General features: G+C 43.4%; 2 protein-coding genes across 4 annotated transcripts in view; one reads left to right on the plus strand and one right to left on the minus strand.

Moving 5' to 3' along the window:
* SPAG9 (sperm associated antigen 9) overlaps positions 1–9394 on the minus strand; it is a 61554-nt gene extending 52160 nt beyond the window's left edge. The window contains 2 exon segments of the mRNA XM_032706322.1: positions 2732–2852; positions 9089–9394. Of these exon segments, the coding sequence (XP_032562213.1) occupies positions 2732–2852; positions 9089–9394 (427 nt within the window).
* Positions 9395–11856: 2462 nt separating this feature from the next.
* LOC116796065 (nucleoside diphosphate kinase-like) lies at positions 11857–18924 on the plus strand. 3 transcript variants are annotated; one of them, XM_032706312.1, is made up of 6 exons: positions 11857–12203; positions 12482–12549; positions 15607–15739; positions 16271–16372; positions 17067–17179; positions 17521–18924. In XM_032706312.1, the coding sequence occupies exons 3-6, from the start codon at positions 15611–15613 to the stop codon at positions 17636–17638; spliced, it is 462 nt and encodes a 153-aa protein (XP_032562203.1). In that variant the 5' UTR covers positions 11857–12203; positions 12482–12549; positions 15607–15610; the 3' UTR covers positions 17639–18924. The 3 variants fall into 3 exon arrangements, with proteins under 3 accessions (XP_032562203.1, XP_032562204.1, XP_032562202.1); XM_032706313.1 differs by lacking the exon at positions 12482–12549; XM_032706311.1 differs by lacking the exons at positions 11857–12203; positions 12482–12549 and adding an exon at positions 15035–15147.
* The last annotated feature ends 612 nt before the right edge of the window (positions 18925–19536 follow it).

The following is a 19536-nucleotide window of genomic DNA, read 5'->3' on the forward strand; positions in this document are numbered from 1 at the left end:
ACAAAACTTGTTCTCACAGCCTTTGCTTATTTGAGGAGAAACAGGCAGAGCACAAGTAGTTTACATGAAGCAAAAAGCCTTGTAGTTAAAATACAACGTGGGATCACGTTTTACCTGTTTTCTATTCTAATCCATTAATCATGCCATGAACTGCTGTTGCCATCTCAGACTCTGTATTCCAAAACCAGGTTTTATTTGCTTACTTGCTTTGTGCCAGGCATTTGCAACTCACTCCCATTACCAGTGATAACACTACCCCTGTTTTGAATGTTGACGTGGTAACAGTTGGCAATACCAGAGCCTAATTTAGATGCACAGGCAGTACTATAGGAAGTAGAAGTGAAAAAGAAACATAAATAAAAGATTTGTAGCTGCACTCAGTGAATCAAAGTGACATCTTGGTATCTTGGTATCGTGGCCTTGTCTATAAAAGAAAACAAGGTAATGCAGCAGAGTTAGGCTACTTCAGGAGTATAACACTAGTATAGTTTTCATACCTTAGAAATTTAGAGCACTAAAAAAACCAGTTCACTTGCATAATATTTGTTAGGTGTTCAACAAACGTGCTTCTGTCCCCTTTGATCTTGCTCTGCATCAGCAGCATGCCAAATCTTCCCAGCAGCCTTTCATGTTGCCCCAGACAGCTTATCAACCCAAAGCATAAGCAAGACTCAATGTTCAACTCAGCCCTATTGTTTCTCCAAAGAGACAATTTTGCCATCAAAAAAGGTTTTTCTCCACCAAAAGATTTTTTCTTCTACAGTAAATAGATTTTGGAACTGTTTAAAACTCAATGCTCTAACACCAGAGCTTTATGTAGTTAAGATAACTGTTTTTAATAGCATTACTTCTTACCAAAAAGTAGTTCTAACCAACCCTCAGTGGTTCTACTGGAACAACTGAGTTTCTTGTGCAAATACTTTCATTAATATCATATATACACGTAATATATAATTAAAAGTTTAAAATCATCCATTGTCTTGAATATTAAGCCTTCAAATAGAACAGAGAATTTCACACCAACAGACTCATGGAGCAATATAAAATGGTGTTATCAATACATGGTAAGTGCAATTTCTAGAAGAGAAACTCAAGGTATGCTGGCATGTACATTGCCAGAAATCCAAATGATTTTCCTTTTTTGTTCAACTAGTTTGTACTTTTTATTGTATTAACAGAAAAAGTAATGGCCTATAGGGCACGATGGAATCTTGATGCCATAATCTTGTTGTCAGAGTGCAGGGTCTCCCATTGACAAGTTGTTTGGGCTGTGGGTTCAGAGCACGGGCCTTCTGGAAACAGTGTCTTTGTTACCAAAACAGACCACTCAACTCTTGTCACAATGTTTTCTTTTCCCCTCTTCTCCCGCTTTTAAACATACACACACAATTCCATTCACAAGAATCACAGCGTTTCTGAGACAAGTCTCTGCAATATGCTTTACAATCATCCATTTTAGCTTGACTTGATCTATAGAGTTCCAAAAAAAAAAAAAAAATCATCCTGGGCTTCACTAGGAAAGACTGCCTGAAGTGTTCCTCCATTGCTGCCTGAACAGAACCCTGGAATATTTTAACTGCAATGGAACTGAGGTAGCACATGTCTCTAAGATTTGCAAACACCATTCTAAACCATTCAAATTTCAGGAAGATTCAACTCTACAGGTCACCCATGTTGAACTTAACACTAGTGGACTAACACTTCTACCCTGCCATAGACTCGCTCATGCTACCAAAAATTAAACTTTACAGGAATGGTATTACAGCTTAAGTTGGACAAGAGCTCTAACTTGCTGTGTTGTGGGCAGGAAAGGTGGCTGGGTAGAAATAAAGGAAGAAAGAATAGTAAAAAGGGGCTATTTTGACAACTGGTACCCTCCTTTTAGAAACTGATCTTATCTCAGCCTTGCCACAGTCTCACTTTACATTCCTGCATGGCCCAGCAATAAAAGCTATATATTAACTCATGAACACACCAGTCTTACTTCAACAGAAAGCAGCTTAGAAGTGAGAAGTAGAAAAGCAGAAAAACTGGTGATGGAGTTTCATCCAATGAGTGTGTACCTGGATAAGAAGCAGCCCAGCAGAATGTCTACACTACAATATATTTTCAGGAAAATATATTGTGTGTTTCAGGAAAACTGATCACTCATCTTTTTCTGAAGCTTACACAAGTCGGTTTTTTGTTTTGTTTTGTTTTTTTTTTTTAAATTATACAGAACATCCCTAAAAAGGGAAGTGTTCTTCCTAAACCCTTATGCTATAAAAACTAAATGCCTCATAAATAATTCAGGAAAAATTATATAAAAGCTAATGAGAATCAGCATCAATGCACTTCTCATCCCAGCAGTGCTTCTAAACCCAAAGAGATTACCTTTAGCTAAGCACAGGCACTGTTTTAATGGGGGAAATAAATAGCTTATTTTATCATCACTAACAAGGGAATAAGTCGTAAGTATCTCCTGGAAAAGTTGCTAAACAAGTAAAAACCACAGTCAAAAAGGCAAACAAAACAAGTAGGATAGCAGAAGAATCAGATTACAAGTCACAAGTTTATATTTCATTTGTTCGCCTTAATTCTAAAGAAAACAAACTTGCACAAGAGTTAAACCCAGTTATCAAAGTACAGGAATCAGATAGCACAGATAGTTAGCATATGTATTATCACTTTACAGAGCAAAACTTAAAATGCACTAATATCATTTACAGGGGGTGCAACACATTTTACTTACTTTGATCAGCATAGTTTTTTGCTTTTAGTTCAAGTTGTCGAGTTTGTGACTCCAATGCTTCCACTCTGGTCTGTAAGTCCTTTTTCTCTTGTTCTTGAGAATCTTCAAATTCAATGAATTTCTAAACAAACAAACCAAAAAAACCAAACAGTGAAGTTAGACTCAAAAATTAATTACAGGTATGGTGGGTTTTTTTAAGTCTGAGTAAGGTTGTTTCTCCAAAGACAAATATACAGTCATTCCTAGATTTGCTTTTTCAGAAGCACTTTGACTTCAAGCAGCACGTAGGAAGCAGCACAGCAGCCCTTCACAGCAAGGAAGGTACAAGCAGGTTTCCAAAACAACTGAACAGACCCACAGGCCACATTTAAACTCAAAGGACTATTTCAGACCAAGTCCATCAAACACCCAACCTAGGCTGCTCTGTGTACTAGCTATCAACCAAGTGCCAACTCCTTCAGAGAACCTGCTTGGCATTAACAGAAATATGAATTATTTCATTATTTTCTAACTTCATGTACAACTGAAGTCAAACTGGTACCCTCAGTTTGACTGAGCATCAGTGAAGTTATTTTCACCTGTAAGCCATGAAGGTACAGACAGTGCAACAGGATAGCAGCAGCAGTGCCAATCAAAATTACATGCTATCTTGTCATTCCCACCAAACTTCTGTTTTCCTTAGAGAGGTTATAAATGCTGAGTCTTCATCAAATACTTAATAACCATCTCCTACAATCTGTCAACTGCACAGAAGTGTCTTTATGGGCACTCTGCAACTGTGCAGATCACCTTCACCTTCTGCTGCCTTCATCTGCCAACTTTGTGTCTCACACTATTCTGGAGTTCTGTGATGAATATATCACTGTTCACATTCCACAATGTTGAAATTACCAATTCACCATCATAGTAGTTTTTAAAACATATTTTGCTATTTCTCATAACCAAAAAATGAAGAAGTTCAGTGTGTATTGGCAGGATAGAGAGTATTTCTAATAGCCAGAGATGTTTCAGGTCATGCAGTACTCTGTACTCTGCATTGCAAGGAGAAGGCAAGGCCACCAACAGAAGTTATGCACAAGACTCATGGAACAAGGAGGAAAACTGGACCAGAAGCCTCTAGAGAAAAAGAAAAACCCCAAACATCCAAGACAGTTTAAGGGTCAGAAAGTAAGCAGTAGATGGACACCACATGGAAGCAAAGAGACAGTGGAAGCAGCAACTTCAAAACAGTATTGTGATTTGAATATTTTTTTCCTATTTATTGCTAGTGGGAAAAATACTTCAAATGCTCACACATCAACTATTAACAAGCTACTCCTACGTTTTGGCCAATGTGATTTAGAGTTTTTACAAAAGCAGAAATTCTTAACCCTATGAAAAGAGCTTCAGTTTAGCAGGGCCACCAGAAGAAGCTCTGCTTAAAAAGTACTTCAGATGTAGAAATGCAGCAAAGATCTATGAAGTGGAACAAGAGCTCCTTTCAGACAAGCTCTCACAGCAGCTATCACAGGACTAGGCATGGTGTTCATATGACTGTGCTTGAAGCCACATCACAAAATAATTGAGGAACAGCTGACACCAGCCCAGGTAGCCCTGCTGTGGGGCTAAATCACATCTAAAATCCTCAGATGTGCAGAATTCCTCCTGCTCCCTCAACACGATGTTTGGGAGTATTAATTTGCTGATGCAACATTGAAAAACTCAACCTTTAGGCTTGTTTCACACCTCCTTTGTAGTAACTGATACCAGACTTTTGCTCCTTTTACATTAAAGATTCAAGTCATGTCTGGCCTATTCTTAGCAGACTCCCTTTTCAAAAAGGGTTTCAAAGTTTGACGCAAGTTTGGCACTGGGGCTAAAGACCAACAGAGTTTGTTACACTAAACATGGGGAAACATGAAAGAAAAACTATAAAACTGTAACATCTTTGTTTAGTTGTTTCTCTGATGATTTCCCAAGTCAGACATGTCTCATAGCTTGCAAAAGGCCAGTGACAATTACATTTGTGAATAAACAGCCATTCAGAGCCATCAATGTCATTGTTACTCATGAAACTAAAGATAAGCATCATTTTGTATTTCCTCTCAAGTTCTTCAACTGCAAGCAGGAAAACTGGTTTTGTCTAGAACAGTTTTGTTACCTTCTGCTAGTTTACCTTCATTTGGTTAAAGTTTGAATTTACCTTACTAATTCTTCAAAGCATTTTTGTAATTACAGCTGGGTATTTTTTTTTTTACCTGAAAACCGTATCTGATCAAATCAGGGACTGAGAACTTTAGACTTTGAATGTTTCTATTTGGTTTCATTTCTCCTTTCAGTGATAGTATTATCACAGCCCCAGCAGATTGATCATCCCATCCTGACTAAGCCTGCATGACTGTGATGGAAGGACTACTCAGATAAACCACCACAGCAGCCAAGGACAGGCTGAGCACCTGAATTAAGAGACTTTTCTTTTTTTAATTTACATTGACAATATACTCAAGTATTGCACAACATCTGCATTGTTTAATGTAAATCCAGCAGCATATTAACCACTTAATATATGGATACTAGACATCCTCTTATTTCAATCCCAGCCACTGGTTATACAAAATACTGAGACAGACGAAAATCTAGTTTTCCTCATTTTAAGTGACCTCCTGTCTGGGCCACAACGATGTATCTTACAACTCTAATAAGAAATGAGATTTTTTGATTTTTTTTTCCCCAAGAACAAGCTGAAGGACACAAACTCATCTCTAAAACAATCAGACCACATTACATGAGATTACAGAAGATACAGCTAGAATGATCCTTAAAAGGTCATCTTGTTTCGAGGCTCTGATGTTCAGTGTTAGTTTTGATTAGGCTGTGATGAGGTGGAAGCACAGGATGTGATGCACACCTCCTCCTGCATGTGCCTGCTGCTGAAACCCAAGCCTGTGATACCTTCAGCAACTATGTTTGGCAACTCCCACTTAATCCGTCCCATTTTCTCCAGGCAGGATCAACCGTGTCATTTCAGACAGACCTTTGTCCAACCTGTTCTTAAAGACCTCCAATAAAAGTGTGAAAAGTCCTTCACAAATTAGACTCAGAGGTCTTTATGTCATCAATTTCAAAACTACTTTAAAGTTTACAGCAATAACTGCAATAAATACGAACCCAGACTACCCAATGGCACAGCACAGATATTTGGAGCCCTCTCTCAACCACTGAATCACTTAGCAGCACATTACTAGCCAAATGAAACATTTTTTCCTATATTTATGTCATCCTCTGTCTCTTTATGTTCAGACTTGTTTTCCTGTCACACGACCCAGGTGCAATACTGAGCGTATCTGATGTCAGATATTCCCACCCACTTGGCAATCTTTATTACCCTGTGACATGTCCTTCAGTAACTTGCACTGCAGTGATGCCAGATTCCCAGCCACTGGCATGTTCCTCCTGGAGCAGGGAGGAAAAATTAACTCCACAGCCAGCTCAGCTGAACTTGGGGCAGAGAAAAATACATATAACTGAAAACAACCTGGTAACTTCCATATTATTTTACAGCTTTCTGTAAATTGGATCTCAGTTTTGTTCTCTCAAATGAAAAATATTTAAACTCTTACTGCAGAGTGTTTACTTAACATACAGTCCTAAGGAAAAAAATTAACTTTGGGAACAGTAAGAAAAGGCAGGTATCAAGTTCACGCTATTACTTAAACCAATTTTTGTGGTGGGAAATCCTTTTTCATGGTTGCAAAATATTTCAAGAACAGCTTAATCCCACCAGCAGCAGAAAAGCTAAAAGATACATTAACTTGACATGGCTAAAAGTAGATTTTATCCTATTTCCATCTACACAGAACACCAGCCAGCCATACCCCCAGGTCTGAAGCAGTTCACTGCTACAGAAGGAACACTTAGAGTGTGTAAAAGAACCCCAAATGCTGGTTCCTCTCCCACTTCTCTGTGGCAGGACGTGGTGCCTGTAAGTTATGCAGAACTGTAAGTAGAACAGCTGGTTCCTCCTTCAGCAATATCACAAAACATACCCCATTAAAAGTCAGACAAGGCACTTCACAGCAACTACAAAGATTGGGACTGTTACCCACAGGACTGAGAAACAGGCCCAGAACTTCCATTAAGGTGACTTTAAAAAAAAAAAAAGAAATTATTTCAACAGTCTACAGGCAACAACTTTCAAGATGTTTCTGTAATAAGACTTTTTAAGCACAGCAAATAAAGAACATGAATTAGGACAATGGGGTAAACTATTAATGTTCATTAAGATACTGCTACAAATAAAATTTCCTATAGCACCAAGTAGAGAGTAAAAGAAGGTATGTTAATTCCTCAGGACAGTCAGAGCAGATGACACAGGCTGCCCAGGGAAGCTGTGGTTGCCCCAGCCCTCTAAGTGTCCAAGGCCAGGTTGGACAGAGCTTGGCACAACCTGGTCAAGTGGAAGGTGTCCCTGCCCATGGCAGGGGGTTGGAATGAGATGAGCTTTAAGATCCCGTCCAACCCAAATCATTCTATGATTCTGTGAACAGATGATATGAAATAGTGAACTTAGTAGCTCAAAATTCTCCATTTTGCCATCACCCTACACGAGCAACCTCCACAATGAAAGAAAAGAAACAAGCTAAGCCAACAACTTGCTGTCTGAGAAAAATAGTGCTGCATTCCTGTTCCCTCCTTATATTTCAAACATACTGCACCCATCAGGCTACCCCAGCATCACAAAAATAGCTGTAACAATCCTGGCTCACTAAAACATGTGCCTCTCCTGAACATGCCACGCTGTACCTGACAGACACTTTCACACCTGTACAGCTCAATGACCTCAGCCCATCACAAAAGCAACCTCTGTGCTTACAATGAAAATATGACTTGTGGTCTAACTGCACTTTGGGAAGCATCAGGAAGCTGTCTTGTAGCATGAGTGCTGTTTTTTAGACTGCATAATGCTTGTCCCCTTAATTTATCATGACACACAGAAATGGAGATAGCAGTGAAGCACACTACCAACACAAGCACTACAGCTCCTGAAGAGCCACAGCAACATAATTAACCCCATATTCTCTTTCATCATATTGATACAGTTTTTGTTCTACTGCCCAAGGCCTTCTTTTTTCAATCTGCCAAATGCTGCTTGTGTTTCAAGCCTGATTGATTTTCTCATGAATTAGTTCAGAAAGTATTTATCAGTCCCTTTCTATTACTCTCAACAGAAATACGTTGAGAGTACATGCAGCTTGTGTCAAAACTAGTGATTAACTCTTCATGGCACCAATCCCCTGACTGAAGTCCATAAAGCATCATAAAACAACTACGTGTTTCACAAGGAGGATGAATGGTCACTCAGACCAAGAGCTGGGGGGGCATCATTCATACCACAGCACTTTATAACTGAGACCTGGAATAATAACCTGCAGACCACATTTTGCACTCATTTATAACCAACACATAAATGAATGTTTGTACAAGGTTAATGTTTTTCAAATTAAGCTTCCATGGTCAACACTGTCTTCACCCTCCACATATCTCTGATTTTTGGAAAATTCAGAAGGCAAGCACAACAAGAGAGATAAGCACGGGACAAGACTTCTGGAAATAGACTTGTAAGATGGCTTGTTCTATTACAGATAATGCTGTCAATCCAATTTCCTTCAGGAGTTTGGCAAGACAATGAAGCTGGAGGAAGTTACCCTGCACAGCTGCTTTCTATTGTACTGTTTTATAATCTCAAAGAGATAATGCTTTGTGAGTTTATTTATGCCAAAGTGATTCTTAGCACAAAACTTGAAACAAAACCATCTAATATCGACTCTATCTCAAGCCAGAGCCAATGTCATTGAGCAGTCCACCACCACCTGTTGCTGCCTGCGGCTTGATGCACCGGCTCCGAAGAGCTTCAGCCTAGACACAGTTTTTGCAGTGCATCGCCACTGTTTTTTGGGGGTTTTTTTGTAAATACCCTCTAAAGGGTATTTACACCCACCGGTCTTTACATCCAGCTCCCGGCACGGAGCGCACCCGGAGGGGCCGCGACAGCGCAGCGAGCGCACGGGTCCACGTTTGCTCTGCCACGGGAGAGCTCCAGAGGGGTTATCCGGGATCCCTCCGGGAGGAGACGATGCGGAGACCGAGGGCACAGCGGGCAGGGTCGGGCCCGGGTTCCGCTGGAGGCCGAGCCGCTCGGACCGGGCGCTCCCTCCTCCTCCTCCTCCCGGAGCGGTGTCGCGATCTCATCTCGTCACCGGCGGCTCCGGCCCCTCGCCCAGCCCCGGCTGGGGCTCCCCGGGCCCCGGTTCTCCCTCGCCCCCCGCGCGGGGCGGCCCCAGCCCGGGCAGCGCCGCCGCCCCCGCGCTCCCCGCTCACCTCCTCGGCCTGTTTGCGCAGCGCCTTCTCCCGCTCGTACTGCGTGAGCAGCTGCTCGTTGTCGTCCCGCAGCAGCTCCAGCTCCACGCTGGTCTCCTGGCTGTGCGCGCACACCGAGTCCAGGTTCTCCAGCACGGCCACCACCAGCGGCATCAGCTCGGCCACCACCTCCTCGTCGTAGCGCCCGATGAGCCGCTCGAACTCGCGGTAGATGGAGCCCGCCAGCCCCGATACCCGCTCCGACATCATGGCGGGGCCGGGCCCGCCGGGGTCCTCCTGGTACACCACGCCGTCCGCCAGCTCCATGGCCGCGGCGGGGGGAGCGCGGGGCCCTGGCGGGGCCCGGCGGGGCGGCGGCGGCGGCGGCTCCGGGCTCGGTCCGGCCCCTCCTGCGGCGGCGGCGGAGCCTCAGCCGGGGCGGGAGCGGCGCGCGCCTCTGACCTCACCCGCCGCGCCGGGCGGGGCCGCGCCGTGACGTCACACCGGGGCGGGGTGTGCGGGTGTGACGTCACGCGGGGTGGGGTATGGCTAGTTATGTCATCGATGGGGCGGGGCTGTGTGGTGACGTCACGGGGAGGTGGCCGCCCGCCGCCGGTGTTGGGAGACGAGAGAATCTGAGCTGAGCAGGGCCGGGCTGCCCTATCTGTCCTGCCCTATCTTATCCTATCCTGCCCTATCCTATCCTATCCTATCCTGCCCTATCCTATCCTACCCTATCCTATCCTACCCTATCCTATCCTATCCTATCCTATCCTACCCTATCCTATCCTATCCTATCCTGCCCTGCCCTGCCCTGCCCTGCCCTGTCGGGACACGTCAGGGGGATCCCAGGACTGTCAAAGTTGGAAAAGATCTTTAAGATCATCCAGTCCAACCATCAGCCCAGCACTGCCACTCTAACCCTGAAATCACCAAACCTCATCACCCAGCTCCTCTTAAACACCTCCCATGGTGGCTCCACCACCTCCCTGGGCAGCCCGTTCCTACGTCTGACCACAGGAGCAGTGCGAACGTTTTTTTGTAGTGTCTAATCTGAACTTCCCCTGTCTCGGCTTAAGGCCATTTCCCCTTGTCCTCTCACAGCGGAAGAGACCGGCTCCCAGCTCACTACAGCCTTTCAGGTGGTTGTGCAGCGCGATGAGGTCCCTCCTGAGCCTCCTCTTCTCAAAACTAAACACCCCCAGCTCCCTCAGCTGCTCCTCATCAGACATGTTTTCTAGTGCCTTCACAAGCCATGTTGTCCTCTGGACACGCTCCAGCACCTCAATGTCCTTTTGATAGTGAGAGGCCCAAAGCTGAACGCAGCACTCGAGGTGTGGCCTCACCAGTGCCGAGTACAGGGGGGACAATCACTGCCCTGGTCCTGCTGGCCACATTATTCCTGATATTCCTGATACAGGCCAGCATGTGCCAGATCACTGGAGAGAACACCCCTGCCCGTGGGCAGAGTTCCCAGTTTGGGTGGGAGATGCCAGGCAGTGCTGTCTGACGGCTCCCATGGCAGCGGTGTTATTTGTTTATCGCACCCACGGAGGCATAAATAGATCAAGTGATTCACCAGGGGATGACTGACAGAGATAGGATTTTAGGTCCCAGATTTTGGGACTCCGCAGCTCCCAAACCGTGCTTGGAGTGCTGTATTGGCTGGTCTCTGACTGCAAAAATGACTTTTATTTCTAATAAGGTCTCCAGATAAATCAGTATCAGAAATCCTGGGTTTTTTAGCAATAACAGAGCTTAAAAGGCATCTTGCACTTGCTAAGATGGATTGATTTTCCTAGGATTTGGAACAGTGAATTCCATTCTGGATCATGTGTTCTGCCGAGGAACAGTGTGAGCTGTTCTAGACATTCAGGTTAAATTTCAAAGTACTGAGACTGAAAAGTTTCAGAGTTGCTTCACGTCCCTCATTTTTCATAGCACCATAGAATTGTTTAGGTTGGAAAAGGTCCCAAAGGTCATCAACTCCAACCATTAACCCAGCACTGCCAAGGCCACCACTAACCCATGTCCCCAAGTGCCAAATCCACACATCTTTCAGATCCCTGCTGGGATGGTGACTCCACCACTGCCCCCAGCAGCCTGTGCCAGTGACCACACTCTCAGTGAACAAACATTTCCTAATATCCAACCTAAACCTCCTCTGGCACAAATTCTATCAAACAATTCAAATGTGGGGAAATCACTGTTTTTCATTAAGTAATATTCCCTGTACAGGGAGCTGAGGAGTCCAGTGGCCTGGCAGCAGCCCAGGAACAAAGAAATGAGTGTTTTAAAAAGTGCAAAAGCTTGAGAAGTGATGGAACTCTTAAGTGTGGTGATTGCATTCAGTTCCACTGGAGAGCAGCAGAGCTTTGCACCATATTTTCTCTCATTTGGGCTGGTTTTAAGACAGGAACTGTGCTTTAAATGCATGTGCTGTGATGTCTTTTTATGTACTCAGCTAGTGAGTCTGCGCAGGAATGACAAAGAAGAAAATACTTCAGCCCCATATTTTTGATTTCTTCTGAGTTCTGTTTAGACATCATCCTCCTAAGCTAATAATTTAACACGCTGCAGCCCGTTAAAATACAAATTTCTTTATAAACACAACAAAAGAAAAGCTCTTTTTCTTTAATTCTGACCAAAAATTTACATCATTTTAGCTAAAAAATAATTTCAAAAAGGCAATGTGTACTTTCATGCATCTCCTCGAGCGAAACTTTCATGTAAATTATCGGAAAAGATTCCTATGAAGATATTATTCTTTCCCTATTTCTCTTTAGCAGCTGTCCACTGAGAAAAACTGCAGCTCCTCCTTGTTTGCCTGCTGTTTGCCAGAGATTAAAGCTCCACCAGCTGCAGGAGTGCTGGGGGAAGCCGTCTGTCGAGATTTCTCCCTCCCTTTGGGTCATACATAGTTCCCGTTCACCTCGGTTTTTGTGTTGTGGGAGGCACTGAGAGCCTTTGGGGGAGTGTTTTTTTCCTTTCCTGAGCCTGAATAAATCTTGCAGGAAGGCTGCAAACAGCCCAGGTGGAGAGGGAACTCCACCCTGCACCCGGGCAGGCCACAGCTAATTGCCACGAACTCTTGACCTGGACCTCACCACGTTGTTCGTGTGTAACTCTGCACAACGTGAGGACAGCTCTAAACAACTGCAGATTATTGTGAGGATAAAAGCACCAATCCCCTTGAATCTTGCAGAGATCCTTTTGTCTGTGCAGGGTTTATAGTCACTGACATCCTGCTTGGCAAAAGGCACAAATACATTATCTCAAAGACGTATGTTCTGACAGACGGCAGAAGTGGGTCAAGGTGTCTGCTGACAGCCCTCAGCAAAGGGGTCTCTGAGGACATGCTATTTTTATCCTGTCTCTATCAGCAAAATGTATAGATGTGGTTTTCTTTCCCAGACAGAGCAGGTGCATCACTGAACAGGCTGCTGCTGCCACTACAGTTGCAGTCAGACTGACGAGTACAGGTAAAGGGGCCATTTGGGTTTTTTTCTAGTCATATGGGAGTTCTCTAGTGTGGGGTAGTGAAGTATTTAAAAAGATGAAGAGCAGAAAAATTACCTAGGAGTTTAAGTGGTGTAAAAATGTATCTTATTGGCAGTCTTACCATAGTGATCATGTTTCATGATGTGCACTCAGTGTGAGATCAGGAACTCGGGGATGAACTAAAAATTGAAGGAGATATGGAACGATATTCTAATTTCTTTCCTGGAGATTAAGTGACCTCGATGACCTGTAAATTTAGCAAATGAATCAAGCATATGAAACAGCACAAAGAAACCTGCTAGAACTGTCTTTGTAGCTTGAAAGTGGTGGCTGTATGTGGTAACTAGCAGAGTAAAATGCCATCACATTCTTGGGGACAGAACTGACTGACAAGGAAATTAGTTTTCTGGATAATAAGAAAAATCACATTACCTATCCCTAGAAATAACAGTTAATTTGAAAGTAAATTGATTTGCAATTTATCAGGGAAGAAAATAAGCCCTTGCATCAGTCTGAGGTGAGCTTAACTGGGACTTCACACAGAGGAAGAAATTTTGATAAAAGCTTCATTCTGTGATGCTTACATCTTAAAGTGCAACAGAAATCAAGGTAAAGACTGATAAATGATAGCAGCATTCAGCTAAATGAAGAGTACTAAAGCCTAGAGCAACAAAACATGTCAGACTGAGGAGTCTGATTATAAGGAGCAAGAGTGGCACAGCATAGAATGAGAACTCTCCAAATGTTCTGAGTGGTACAGACAGAGGCTGTGAGCTGAGATCATTGTACAGATGGGATCAAACCAACCAAGCTAGGAATTATGTTTAAATTCTACTGCAGTTTGGAGACATTTACGGTCAATCTTTTGCTCCAGGCCTGTTTTAAAAAAATCTCTGCTGGTTTTAAGTAATGTGTAAATGGTTTGAGCTCAGCAGCTACACTTAGTTTACTCACTGAGGACTTTGAAGGTGTTTACTTCTCTCCCATGATCAGCCTATTTTTAGGAAATTATTTGTCTGGACTCTCTACTTCTTCACATTTTAGATATAAACATGTAAATTTTAATGTAATTCCGTGATCTTGGTAGAATTTGAACCAGCAATAAAGCTGCTCATTTACACAGTAAAAATAACAAGGAAGCCTAAGTTCTGTGGTGTTTCATGTACCACGTGAGGCACAACTTGCTCTGTTAATCATGGATTAATCTCAAAAGTGACAAAGATGACCCTTATTTAATGAGGTTAAAAGACTTGGCGAAGATCACAGAGCAGACCCATGGTAAAGCTGGAAATAGTGCTTGCCCACCTTAGGGCAAGTCCTAAGCTTTAATCATTAAATGACGTAGATTTAACAAGGCTGTAAATAGATGTCCTATTGCTGCTTTTAAGTTCATATTTTTCTAAACATCCTGTTTCTAGAGACCTTTTTTCTATGTTTAAGTATTATTTTGCCGTGGTGAGGATTACAGCATTAGAGCTGGTTTTAGTAGTATAAAACATCTCAAATAAATGTGTATTGAAGCAGCGGAATACAGTGGATTGACACTGTCAGGAGAATACTCAGAAGTTCTAAGTCCAAAATAACTCCAAGGGGACTTGCTAAAATGTACAGTTCTGTATTTTTTTTAACAACATTTATGGGAAAATAAGTCCATCATAATATGATCATATCTGGAAAAAAACCACCTGAATCCAAGTGAATGGGTTTCTTGAAGAGATGCTTAGGGTTCAGAGCTGTATTCTCCAACCAGAACTAAAAGTAACACATGGATTTGTGATGGAATGTGGCAAAGAAAAGGGATCCTGAATAAGGAAATCCATGCTATCAAAAAGCTGAACTTCTCCCTGTTAAATAGCAGCAAAGTCCTGCCCAGAGGGAAGTGAAATTTTACTTTCAAGAAGAGCCAGGGAGTGGAGCCCAGGAAGTTCATCCCAGTTTGGAAACAAAAGCAGGACAAGCATGGATTTCCATCCAGATGCTTTATCCTCAATTCTCTCAAAGGCAGTAAAACGCTCAAGGGAAAGTTCAGTGGCAAACTGATGAAGGGTCTTTTGACTCAGAGAGCTAATATAGTACCAAATATAATAATATTCAATATAGTGATATATTATAACCAGCAAAACAACAACAACAACAATGAATGGCCTTCTTTAAAGCAGAAACTTAGAGCAGAACAGTATGATAATGAGATTTTTATTAAGGTAATATTATATGCCTTTCGTTATATAAAAAACGGGATCCAAAAAATGGGATGAAAAGCTGGAAGGGCTCAGCCTGACCTCCCCGGCTTAAGGAAAGGAGACAGCCGGCGGGTGTCGGTGTGACCCGGCCGGGGCGGGCAGGGAGCAGGAGCCCCCAAAAGCCCTGGGCGGGTGCGGGGCGGGCCCGACGGGGGTGGGGGGCGATGGAGGGGGGGGAGCAGCGTCCTCTGCAGGCGGGAGGCCGCGCTGTCCCCATGGCAACCGCGGGGGCGGGAGGGGGGCTCAGCGCTAAGCCGGGCCGGTCCCCGCGCACACGAAGCGGTGGCAAAGCCACCAGTGGGTGACACGGGCTGCCGGAGCCGCCGGGACCGCCAGCGGGTGAGACGGGGAAAGGGGCAGCGGGAGGGTGTCCCCGGCCCCCGGGCAGAGCCCCCGGCCCCCCATCCCCGCAGAGCCTCCCCGCAGCCCCCGCGGGTGCCCGCGCTCCTCACCTGCTCAGGTGTGCTGGGCGCGGAGCCCTCCGGCCGCGCTGGTTTCTCCCGACGAAAACTCCGCGCGTGTGGATTTATTTATTGCAAGGCGCTGGGAGGTGGATCCGTGACGAGCTTTACCTTCCACTCCTTTCAGAGCTTTGCTGATTTTAGTGTTCGCTAATTGTTTCTGTACTCGGAAATCTGCTTTAAACTCGCTCCTGCAGCGCTTGTGAAAACCCGTGTGCGGTGACCGGTGCGGACCGCGGATTATTGACCCTCAGATGGCAGCCGATGTTACAGGAGACACAGGGCTGGGATTGCCCATCCTGGGATAACGACTTTCCTTCCCTCTCTCCCTCCTCAGGACGATGGCTTCCATCGAGGAGCGCACCTTCATCGCCATCAAGCCCGACGGCGTCCAGAGGGGGCTGGTCGGGGAGATCATCAAGCGCTTCGAGCAGAAAGGATTCAAACTGGTGGCCATGAAATTATTACATGTAAGCTCTCCTTAACTGGTATGTCTCCCCTTTCTTTCATAGCACCTGTAGCCTTGAAATAGAGCAGCATGCTGGACCAGGAAATGTAGTCTGCAGAACATTTAAACCTGAAATTTTGAGAAGTCTTATTTTGGGTGGTTTTGGAAAAGTTCCAGTTCCCAGCTCTGGCTAAATGCTTTAGGCATGCTAAGCATGCTAATTTTAGTAACCTGATGTCCTTAGTCTGAAGAGAATATTTCAGGTGCATCCCATGCCTAATAAATATCTCTGAACATCTTCCACAAATCCCAGGTCACGTAAACCATCTGTACTGGCTACAAACACTTTTCTAAGCTCAGTTGTGGTTAAAGCAAACAGTTCAAACTCATATGGACCAGAAGTGCTCCTAGGAAGACGCTAGAAATTCTGAATTTTGAAGTGCGTGCAAGTTTCCGGATTACCAGTGCTCTGAGCTTAATCTCTGTGATTTCACTATGCTCTTAAGTTCTTACAGTGAGCTTTTTTTGTTTGTCTGGCTGGTTTTGAACACAGGCCTCTGAAGACCTTCTGAGAGAACACTACATTGACCTCAAGGACCGGCCCTTCTACGATGGGCTGGTGCAGTACATGCACTCGGGACCTGTTGTGGCCATGGTGAGTTCCTGACAGTGAAGCTCAGCTCAGAAAAACACTGCCTATCTTATCTGCAATGAGATTGTGTTACCTATTGAATTCTAGTTTGCTTTTGAAAGGACCTAAAAACCCATATTCAAATACTATAATTGAGAAGATGTGCTGGTAACACTTTTTTTTTTTAATCTTTTTTCATAATCTTTCTCTCATCCCAGTAAATATATTGAGGAAGAGGGATAAAAGGGGAACCAAAAGTGGACCTTGAAAACCTGCACAAAAGCCCCCTTAATACAAAATGCCATATATTAAGCAAGCTGAAAAAGGATGGTGGAATATTTTTACTATATTCCTAAGTTAGAGTAACTTTGAATGTTTTTTTCACTCTAATTTCATTAGAAGGGACTTCCTCTTTTTCTCCTCGATAGTGTATTTGAAAAATAGGTGAGGTCTAGCTCTTCCATGAGTAAGGATGTTTACAATATTGAGATTTAAAATGGTTCTCTCCCCATTCTGGGTGAGGAGGGGGATTGTGCAGAAGAGGAGAACATCAGCAGATGCTTCACGAATCTGACAGAAAAATTGGAGATAAAATATGTCTCACTAAAATGAATATTCAGATGGTGACTTGTGCGATGTTGGGCAGCCCTGTGTCCTTGTGGAAAGTGTCTGCTGGTAAGATTTAATAATCTCAATGGATTCTTTTTTTTCTTCTAAGGTGTGGGAAGGTCTTAATGTGATTAAGACTGGAAGGGTGATGCTGGGAGAAACTAATCCATTCGATTCCAAGCCTGGCACTATTCGTGGTGACTTCTGTGTTCAAGTGGGAAGGTATGTTCTAAAACTCTTGATATCATCCAAAGACACTAAATGTCAAGTGTTATATCATGATATATGGAGGAACTGTGCTCCATCCTTCTCTGTCTTACTCATGGAGCTGCCATTCCCTGGGCTCAAGTAATGTTGTGCTCTAAGGATGGAAACTGCATCGTGGTTGTCCCCATTTTGACAAAAATGAGGAGCAAAGCTGGGACTGCCTGTGCTGTGCCTGCTCCTGCTTTACAGATGCTTAAAGCTCCTCTCTGTAATGGAAACCACTTCAAAACAAGAGCCTTGCTTTGTTTCGAGTTTGAGGATTCTCTTACTCTTCTACCCACCTTTTATTTTCCTAGGAACATCATTCATGGAAGCGATTCTGTGGAAAGCGCTGAGACGGAGATCAATTTATGGTTCACTCCTGAAGAACTGGTTGATTACCGAAGCTGTGCTCATGAGTGGATCTATGACTAACACTGAGCCTGCATCTTCTGATATCCCTCCTGCCCGTGAGCAGCTGCCAGCCTCTAGCTATTCCAAAGCCCTGGTAGAAACCTCAGGAATCTGTGAGATTGCTCTGTTGTGAACGTTAAATAGAGCCGGTGTTTGCTGCTGCCTTGATTTAAAAGCTATCCAGTCATAGATGGAATTGTACTTCTAAAAAGCTGCTTCTGGGGTTGAGAGATACGAGATTAAGACACAGAGCATATGAAAAATATATATTTTCCTGGAACACTTTATAGCCATAGAGAGTATTTTGGTAAATAGAAAAAAAAATTTTGGTCAGAAAATATCCAATAATTCCATGTGCAAATGGCTTGGTGTTAGAAGTTAACTTTGTTCAAATGTTAAAGGACAACTGGTGGTTTGTGAGTATATTGCTAAGATGTCCAAATGCTGAGGATTGAATTTGATATCGTGTGCCCCACGTCCAAAACAGCTGCAGAAAAAAAGCCTATTTCTCCCCCCAAAATGCTCTGTGCCCGTACACAGAGCTCAGCTCTGATTAACATGACAACTGTCCTCCACACTAACACTGTTTTAACTTGCTTTTTTTCCCCCCACATGGGATTTATTTAGCATTTTAAGGAAAGATTAACTGGCCAGGCTTTATGAAATGCCCTTTTATGTGAAAAGAAGATTAATGTGAGGATGGATGAGGGAGATCTACCTTCAACCACTTCACAGCAGCAGCCCTCTGGCATTGCACAGAGCAATAAGTGATGTTTGTTTTGCTGGCTGAACAGCTGATAATTTAGCATTTGATAATTTAGGTTTGTTCTCATTTGTGTCCTTTCCACAGTAGTTGGAACTACAAAGCAAACTGTCCTTGGATGAAGTGTTTTAGAAGTGACTTCAGCATTACTGTTTTGAATGAATTTAATGATGTAAAGAAGTACAGTCATAGTAATGCTGAAGGTATTTCAGTAGAGCTCTCTGCTTCTATCAGAGAGAAACACCAGCCTCTCGCAGAACTTTTAGCAGCAAAAGTTGTACTGGATGAGGAACAAGTTGGGATTGATATTATGTATTTATTTACCTGCAACATTATATTCACTAAGAGCAAGTGTTTCATGGAATTAGTTGCTTGAACCCCACGATTTTTTTCCCTATAGTGAGACTCAAATAATGAACTGTGCAATGTATGTTGAACTGAATGCTTATGACACTTTATAGAGACATTGAGCTCCTAAAAAAGAGATGGTACAAAATGAAGCATTTGCTGTTCTTAAGTGAAATAAAAGGATATTTTAATTATATTGTCTTATATCAATGAGTATATGGAGATGGAACAAATTCCCTAAGTATGTAGGTGAGGCTGTGAGCTCCTCTTCTGAAATTATTCACTGTTATAGAAGATAAATACTGCAGTTAAATGTTGGAGGGAAGGGAGTACATGACAAACCTGTGCGTGAGATGAGTAATCTCCAGTTCCGTTTTTGCTTGAAAGGTTACTTGAGATTTCTTTTTCTTGATTTGATTACTACAAAATGGAGAAATGTGGGTTATCTGGGGATGTGGGGGTTGTCAGAAAGCTGCTGATTAGTATTTTTAATGTGATGAGACACAGAGGAGGTGGAGGGCAGCATCTCTCAGGGAAATGCAACATTGCTGCATGGCTGAGGTGCCCGAGCAGGTCCTGTGTCAGTGTCCCATCAATAAGAGACTGCACAAGGACTGCAAAGGGCTTTTCATTAATATCCCATCTGCAGTGATTGGGTATGATTATATCTCGCTCAGGAAGAGAAAAGGTGTTTTGTAAACTAGTAAAGGGCAAATTATCATAATGTTTAATAAGAAAAAGTAACAACCCTTCCCGCTTCTTGTTAGGACACAGCACTGGGACCGTGTCGTTTTACACCTGTGTTTTT

The sequence above is a fragment of the Chiroxiphia lanceolata genome, chromosome 19 (genome assembly GCF_009829145.1).
Source record: "Chiroxiphia lanceolata isolate bChiLan1 chromosome 19, bChiLan1.pri, whole genome shotgun sequence".
In the NCBI taxonomy this organism is placed as follows: Eukaryota; Metazoa; Chordata; class Aves; order Passeriformes; family Pipridae; genus Chiroxiphia; species Chiroxiphia lanceolata.

Bases quoted from the DNA above. Each gene is read 5' to 3' on its own strand.
- LOC116796065 (XM_032706312.1), top strand. From the start codon at position 15,611: ATGGCTTCCATCGAGGAGCGCACCTTCATCGCCATCAAGCCCGACGGC. The intron at 15,740-16,270 runs GTAAGCTCTCCT...TTTTGAACACAG, and splicing joins TGGCCATGAAATTATTACAT to GCCTCTGAAGACCTTCTGAG. The intron at 16,373-17,066 runs GTGAGTTCCTGA...TTTTCTTCTAAG, and splicing joins CGGGACCTGTTGTGGCCATG to GTGTGGGAAGGTCTTAATGT.